The following is an 8,525-nucleotide window of genomic DNA, read 5'->3' on the forward strand; positions in this document are numbered from 1 at the left end:
ATTCAGCATTGGACAGCTCCTAATAACTGTGACTACATAGAAGCTCGGAACCTTTCTGCTCGAGTTCTTATTTCTGGCGAGTCTTGCACACAATATAATGTTGTGTTGGCTCTGAGTTGCTAGGCAACATGAAAGTCATCGTATGACGGCGGCCTTGGGCGGGAAAGCTAGATTGACGGGCAGAGAGCAGTGTGTACCGAGCAATACCGGGCGGCTGTATAGTGTGTGAGCCGCATATCGCCCTCCTGACATGGCCGCCCCTCAGGAAGCGACGGTGAGCGGTTCCGTCCAGAAATTCGTCACGAAGAAGAAGAAGGTGCTGACCGCAGAGGAGGCTGAGCTGTATGAGCTGGCGCAGGCGGCCGGGATAGTCATGGACCAGGAGGTTTTCAAGTAAGTGGAGGCCTCTGCTACACTGACTATGGATATTATTACTGTGGTGACGTGTTAGTTTTCCATGCTATATATAAAACACGGTGCTATTTAAGCATCCCCCTCCCAGCTTTATTTACAGATAGTTCAACTTGTCTTTTTATATTATTATTAGTTATTCAGCCTCCCCCCCCCCTATTAATTGTATTTTTGTAAATAGTTGTAGAGGCTGCGTTCCTTTTTTCTTCTTCTGGTGATTCTGCCATTAACACACTTCCTGTCCTGGAATGACAACACCCATATTGCCTCTCTAGGGTGACAACACATAGGGTGGGTTTAGGCGAGTCCCAGTGGTGGGCACCTTGCCAGAATTACTTGCACCGCAGTGCTGGGTCTTACAGAACCATCATCCAGCGTACGGCACTGCTCACTGCCACCCCATTCATTCTCTTAGATTAGATAGAAGCTGTATATAGCATCCCCACACTTCACAACCTTGCTGCCAGGCTGAACAAAGCCTCACCCTTCTGTATCAGGACAACAGAAAAGAACAATGTAACCCTACTCTTTTCAGTCTATACCATGTAGCATGGTTCAAAATAATACAGGTAGTCCCTGGGTTACATACGAGATAGGAACTGTAGGTTTGTTCCTAAGTTGAATTTGTATGTAAGTCGGAACAGGTACATTATTTTAATAAATGCAGTTAGGACAGATGTTTGTAAAAGGCGGCATGGTGTCAGTTACTATATAAAATCCTCACTGTAAGCTAATCACAAACAAAGCACAAAAAAAAACTTTATGTAGCCTAGACATTCATTAACTTCTGGAGCAAGCTGTGCTATGATATGAAAAAAAGAAATAGCTGCAGAGTTTGTCTTGGTCATTAAAGAGTAAAGCCACATACACACGTGCAATTATTGTTGTTGGGAAGGATCTTTCACAATCCTTTTTAACGACTAAGGACTGAACGATGCATGAACGAATGCTGTACATACAGCACCATTCTACTCTATGGGGAGGGGTGGGGGAGGAGCAACAGAGCGGCTCCCTGCTGCGCACTCTCCCCCTTCCCTTGCATTAGTATCGTTCGTCGTCCATCATCCGTGGTGGATCCGCCACGACAGTCGATCGGAGGATGGGCACTGTACACACGCCAGATTCTTGTCCGTTATTGGCTCTGAGCCGATTATTGGGCGAGAACCATTGGACGTGTGTACGGAGCTTTACAAGATGTTACAGATCAGCTCAGCTCCTAAGATCACCCACAATCTCAGCTGTGTTTAGCAAAAGATTTCTTCTGCAAGTCATGCAAACCGCTCCTTCCCCCCCCCATCAAGTCTCCGTCCTGCACACAAGCAAGCAGGGAAGCCCCGTTCATATCTAGTAGTTGTCTGTATGTCGGATGTCCTTAACTTGGGGACTACCTTTACTTGGATCTGAGCACACTATACACAGAATGCCAAATATTATTATTATTATTATTAATAATAAACAGGATTTATTTAATGCCTACATATTATGCAGGGCTGTACATTAAATATGTGTTGCAAATGACAGACAGACGGGGAGGACCCTGCCCCAAAGGTAGACTCTCGCAACGGGATCAAATTGTATTTTTTAAGTTTATCAACTGCACCAAACACTTTCATTGATTGAACACACCAAAAAAAAATGAAAAGCTCCTTGTGTAGATTTCCTTGCAACACAAATTGAATTGTAAGGAAAGTAAATGTATTGCTGGAATCTATAGAGCATTCAGTTCTTTGGTCATAAACCTGACATGTCAGGGACATGAATGGCTGGAAGGGTGGAACAAAAGATTTTCATGTTCTATACAGTTTCATGGGGTTTGTTTCATGTTGGGGAAATTCTAATAAGGCAGTATTGTTAACAAAAAAAAAAAATGTGATCGGGTAGGCTTATTGCAGAAATATTCCCTTGCTGCAGGAAATGGAGAAGAAAGATGGCACTGCCTGTGATGGAAATAGGAGAATTATGTGTATTTAAGGCATTGTGAAGGTATTTTATTGCAGTAGGGAGTTTACCTTTCCATTCTGCAATAATGGACCTGCCTGGTCCTAATTTTTTATTTATAGTGAGTAGTTCTGTTCTTTAGTTTTTTTGGCAAAAGAGCAATGCAAAAAAAAAAGCCTTAGCTCTTGGTTGTCTTTTCCCCCTTACAGCCAGTCACAGCCGAGATAATGTAACTCCTGGACATGGATTTTTTGTTTCGTTAGTTTGGTTTAAGCTTTCTGGAATCAAAACAAAGTGGTTCTTCGAGTTGCAGTTAAGCAGTATTTACGCTGCAGCTTTTTTCCTTCTTGTTTTTGGACATACCCACAGCTTTCTAGAAACTGCATTGAAAACTACATGAATTTTTTAAACAAACACGCCATTAAAAAGAACTTAACGCTATTTTAGCTTTGACATTAAATCCACATTTATGATTACTTACACTTCCATGGCCCGTGTCATTAATATGTGTTCTATCTATACTAGCTTAGAGACCTGTGCATGAAAATTCCAGGAGTTTAGGATCCCCAGACCCTGGAAGACGTTGAGGGGAGGGGGGGGCTACGTTGGGGGGAGGGGGGCTTTCCCTATTCAGTGGCACTACAGCACTCTGCACTAAAATACATTGGTACAGAGCATGCCCTTTCGAGCGTTTGAGAAAACATTCATGAACATGATTGCCTGCCCCAAAGATATTTGAAAAGGGAACATGTTGTTGTGCACATGTTTACAAAAATGCACATACATCAATGACAAGCTTATATGCACTCTCAAGGTCACTCCTCATGCATTCAAACTCACCTGGAATCCATGGATCCATCACTGCTCCTCTGTACCGAGCCCCCCTCCCCAATGTGGACTCCCCCCCCCATATTATCCTCTCCCCCTTTAACACGTCTTTCCTGGTTCATTCTTTGTTTCACCCATAAACAGATATTTTGCATACAGACACAGTTTTGTATTGCATGTGTAGTTATATTATGTTTTTTATATTTATAATGTATTTTTTTTTTTTACCTTTTATACCTTACCTAAATAAAAATCCATTGAAATAATAATAATGTTTTCTTCTTTGAAGATCCTGTTTGTGAATATTTCTTTTGTTTTTCAGTACATTCTCTAGTCATTGTTTACTTCTTTCTTCATATTTAACAGAATTCTTGTGGATTTACTAAAGATGAATGTGGCTCCTTTGGCTGTTTTTCAAATGCTGAAATCAATGTGCGCTGGACACAGACTTACAGATTCTTTGTCTACTGAGACAAGTTCTCCATCGATACAGGCAACACATACAGAAACTAGAGGTAGGAAAGACAACTTTGATTATGTCTCGTAGGAACAGTTTTTCACAAAAGACATTGAAAAGTGTTCATGTGTAAATGTACACTGTTTAGGTATTACCAGCAAAATAGGTGTGAAAATTTTACCTCCTTTTTTTTAACTTTGTTTTTTCTAATTGCCTTTTTTTCCCCCCACTAAATGTTACATTTATTCTTTAAGGATACTCCCGCAGATGGAGCTTACCATTCATGCCCTTTTCTAATCCTGGGTGCCAGACTCAAAAGTACATGTAAAATGTCAGGTGGCATTTCATAATGTGCTGTATTCCCATTCTTGAAAGTTCTGCTGATACTTGGTAGGAACTTCATGAACAGTAAGATGAAAATCCCACTTACGCTTGCCTGACTACATTTCCTGTTTGTAATTCATGTGTAGGTGAAAAGCACACCTGTAAAGGAAACGGTTAAGTTATACCTGCTATACCCCTACATTGTCTTCTGCGGTCACTTGGTATGACGTCACCTTCATTTCAGGTAGAATCCTGGAATACAGAGGAGGCAAATCATTGTGAGCATTTGTAATTTTCTCACAAAATTTGCCTGCTCTGCTTTTGCATAGGACTTCATCCTCGCCTTGTTGATTCAGGCTGAGGACAGGAGAAATGTATAATATATTATTACTATATATATATAATTACATAAATATATTGTAAATTTCAGAATATACTCCTAATTTTTAGCCATTCTGTAACCTATTGTGCTCTTTATTTTGTTATTAATTAATGAAGTCAAAAATCCCTTTGTTCAGTTAAAATACCTTCAGGCTATATAACTTTTGGTGTTTACACTAATTTTTGTACACTATACAAGTGATAATAAAGGACCCTTGAAAGTACCAAAAAAAAAAAAAAAAAAAAAAAATCCTAAACAATCTTTACATACAAAAAGCAGGTTTCCAGACCAGATGCGCTTGCTTATTCTTTCATGCTTTTTCAGTCTTGTACAGACACTGGATCAATAAAAAACAAAACAAAAGGAGTACTGAACAGACTAACAGTACAACTAAGCAGCCTGTCTGTTCTGTGTAGAGGGGGTGAGGGTAGAACAAGCAGGAGACATTTTGCTGCAGCTTCCCTGTAATAAAACAATGCTGTCATTAGTAGTCAGTTGATTCTTTAGTGGTGTGGCATGGCAGATTGCGTAGATGCCTTGAAACACAATGTTGGAATGCTCCAATATTTAACAATACACCTCCATGTTGACCTACAAGTATGATGGGTGGCTTCAGGTGTCGGTAGGGAGGCTTGCCATGCAATGAACCAGAAAATGATAAGAATTTTTTTAGCAGAGTACCCCAGGATTTAAAGCAAAGGGTAGCTCCAAGACATATATCAAAAGGCGTGTGCAGGCAAATTATTTTAATGACTTATTTTTAAATAAATCTGTCGCTATAAGCAATTTAGGAGTTAAATGGTGTATTCTGCTCTAAATCAGCCCTTTTCAACCTTTTTATCAAAGGGCAATGATTGAAACAACTTTTTGGGTCCCCAGAAAACTCATGCTATAATTACTATAGCCACAGCTCACTGTACAATAATATGGTGGTTAGGAGGAATACCTCTTGCAATGCTGGCCAGTAGAATGTCACCCTTACAGCCAAAAAGATCATTGGAGCACAAACTGCTAATTTCTCAAGGAAACCTAAACTCTGGAAGAACCCTGGTTGAGAAACGCTGCTCTAGATAAATTTATATATATATATTTCGGCTCCAGCATCAGAGACCCTTTGAAAGAATGTACATATGAAAGCACAATATAGTTACATGCTGGGTCAGGTATTGGGATTCCATTGGAAATTTTACATGACTGTTACTTTCATATAGAAGAATGTATATGGTCTTGCTCTTTTAACATATTTTGTCCCATATCGAATGGTAAAACAATTGTTTCTTGATCACATGACTAAATCTATCACCCTGGATATTGATCAGTGTTAGGAGTTATTTTTCTATCTTAACATGCCCGATAAATTGAATTAGACCTTCAGTTACCTAAACTCTTGCCATATTTATTCAGCATGTTCAGTATACAAATTTCTGTTTAGAATGTCTAAACCAATTTATTTTTACCATGCAATAACCTTAGAAAATATAACCCTAAACTATTGCATGTGATCAATGTGTGTTGTTTTGTTGCCTTTGTGTGTCAGCCTTTCCATTGGAAATGCCGTGCAGACCTGTCTGGAATGTAAATCATTACTGTACCCAAACCAGTCTTGTGCTTCTTTTTTAATGCGTGTCTCTTTAAATTAGAGCTCCCATTCATCTTGGTCAAGAGCAGTAAAATTCCTGCACCACTCTGCTTTTCCTCTTCTGCCCTTCGAGTTCCAAGAATTAAAGGCGCTAAGATTGTGATCTACAACCCTGTTGATGCTTGTTCACCTCTTTCTCAAGGTCCCCCTGGTTCCTTGCAGCTTTCATGCTGCCTGTTTTCTCCATTTGCAGGTGGCTTGTTGGTTTCTACTTCCTAGGGGACATAGTGTGGCATGAATGAAAACTAGCACACAGCATAAAGAGACCGTTTTCATACTTTATTTACATTTTTTATCATTATTTGTGCTGTAACTAAGCTCTGCTAACTTTCTAAACAACAGAACAACAAAAAACAGCTGATTTGATGGACAATACTAGTTTTCTGTGTGCCATTTTTCATTAATGCCTCCCATAGCCTGCTATCACACTAGGAATTCTGTAAACAATGGCAGTTGCAGCAAATTGACAAATATATTAAAATGTGTAACTAAACCGTAAAGTGACCCTGTTTTCCTACATATTGGGCCTCATTTACTAAAGCTCCTTAAGGCTGGAGAAGATACACTTTCATTGGTGAACCTGGGTGATCCAGCAAACCTGGAATAGATTTCCTAAACGTAATTTGCTATTTTTTAGCAAATGTTTTCAATCCTGGACCAGATCCATTCAAGGAGTGCTGGATCACCCAGGTTTACCAATGAAAGTGTATCTTCTCCAGCCTTGGAGAGCTTTATTAAATTATGCCCAATATGTGAGCTTAAAATTTTCAGATTGAAACAATTCAATTTTTTGTAACTATTTGTGCACCAGCCCAGGGGACTTACTTACCCCATAAAAAGAAAGCAGAGGACATAGAACAAATTTCCAATATTGCTCTGAAGGGTCCCTGCAGCTGATCTTTTCCTCATTACTAACTTCCATGCCTTGTCCTACATTGTGCAGTCTGCTGTCTTATCACATTCCTTTCATAGCTATTGCAAACAGCGCGCCTTTTCTGTAAGGTTTGAAAACACTACAGAAAGTATCTCTGCCTGCTGACATATCCAACCTAAATGATGTCCACATGCAGATGTAGCATCTTTTGACAGCCAAATTTTTTATGTTGCCAGGGCCACTTTAATGTTTATGTGGTTGCAAAACACATTTATTTGTACATTTCTTTGTGCGGCATAATTTTTCTAGAATAGAAAACAAGTATGTACAGCCCTGTGTAATATGTTGGCACTATATAAATCCTTTTTTATTATTAGTAATAAAATGTTCCTTTTTTTGTCTGTAGATATGATATCCGCTACAAGCAGGTATAGAAGGTGGATAGATCACTAGAGGACCATGAATGTTCCTAGTGTAATTTGATTGCAGCAAAAGAAGCTTCGCTAAATTGTCCTTATTATGGCATATGGTTTTTTATGTTCAGATTTTATAGAATCATTTGAGATATATTTACAGATTTCACAGTATCTGTTCCAGTCCTTGATCCTGGAGATATCACTAAAAGATGGCTCAGCCACTTCCCTGGTCGCTTCTAAAATTTTGTTATCACTGAAAACTACAGGGAGCTTTTTCAACAAGTTATTAAATAATTTTTGTAATAAAATTAAATACAGAATGATTATTCATTTTATAATGATTAGCAGGAACAAAGATTTGACTTTGACAGAAATGATCAAACAGAAGACTGACTCTCTGAATTTGTTCACATACATCTCGCTTCCTTCCATAGATAAACCTATATCACATTGGGGTCTGTTTATAAAGCAGAGAATCTGACATTCACTAAAACATTCTCTGCTGGAGAATCTTCCATGTTTTTCAATGACAGTCATTGATTCTCCACCAGGGAATGTTTCAGTAAATGTCTGATTTACCAATTTATAAATAGACCCCATTGTGTGTGTTTGTAAGGCCTTTTTTTTGCACAGGGCTTTTATTTTCATTCTTCCAATTTACATACTCCTTTTTCTGCTCATCACTGAAAACTAAAGCACAGAAATAGAATGAAGGCTGAAACTAATTTTGGCAGAATGATTAAGAAAAAAGATTAAAATTGAGTTCAGTCCACCCAGAACCAATATTTTAGTTTTTAGTGTATTTTCTAGAGATTTGGCCACCAGATTTGTGTTTATCTTTGGGACTTTCCAAAGATCACTGCAGATGTTGCTGCTTGCTGCAGGAAACATTTAATTCTATATTGGACAGAGGAAACTAATGAAAGTTTGGATCTACATCACCAATACCACCCAATTGTAGGTGACTTTCAGTTGCTTTCTTTTGATAATACTATGGCCGCTGGGTGTTCATCAGGAACCATAAATGTGCAGGTTTAGATTATTCATCTATAGTTTTAAGTCTTTTTGTCCTGCAATGCTTTGTTGTGGAGTGTACACATGCTTTAGATGATCCCTTATCTTAGTAGATCTGGTCAGAGATATCCTGACTCTTCCTATGCTCTACTAGTGACTAAAGCTACGTACACACGTCAGATTTTTATCGCCCGATAATCGGCATCGGCCAATTATCGGGCGAAAATCTGCCGTGTGTACAG

The 8,525-nt window shown here is 38.9% G+C and overlaps 1 protein-coding gene across 2 annotated transcripts in view; it reads left to right on the forward strand.

Annotated features, from left to right (window-relative positions):
- The first annotated feature begins 149 nt into the window (after window positions 1-149).
- MZT2B (mitotic spindle organizing protein 2B) overlaps window positions 150-8,525 on the forward strand; it is a 15,872-nt gene continuing 7,496 nt past the window's right edge. For both annotated transcript variants that reach the window (XR_011921449.1, XM_072415994.1), the window contains exons 1-2: window positions 150-393; window positions 3,544-3,692. Coding sequence is in view for 1 of the 2 variants with exons in the window: in XM_072415994.1 (XP_072272095.1) it covers window positions 251-393; window positions 3,544-3,692 (292 nt within the window). In the remaining variant the exon portion in view is untranslated. The remainder of the gene's footprint in view (window positions 394-3,543; window positions 3,693-8,525) is intronic.

The sequence above is a fragment of the Pyxicephalus adspersus genome, chromosome 6 (assembly GCF_032062135.1).
Source record: "Pyxicephalus adspersus chromosome 6, UCB_Pads_2.0, whole genome shotgun sequence".
In the NCBI taxonomy this organism is placed as follows: Eukaryota; Metazoa; Chordata; class Amphibia; order Anura; family Pyxicephalidae; genus Pyxicephalus; species Pyxicephalus adspersus.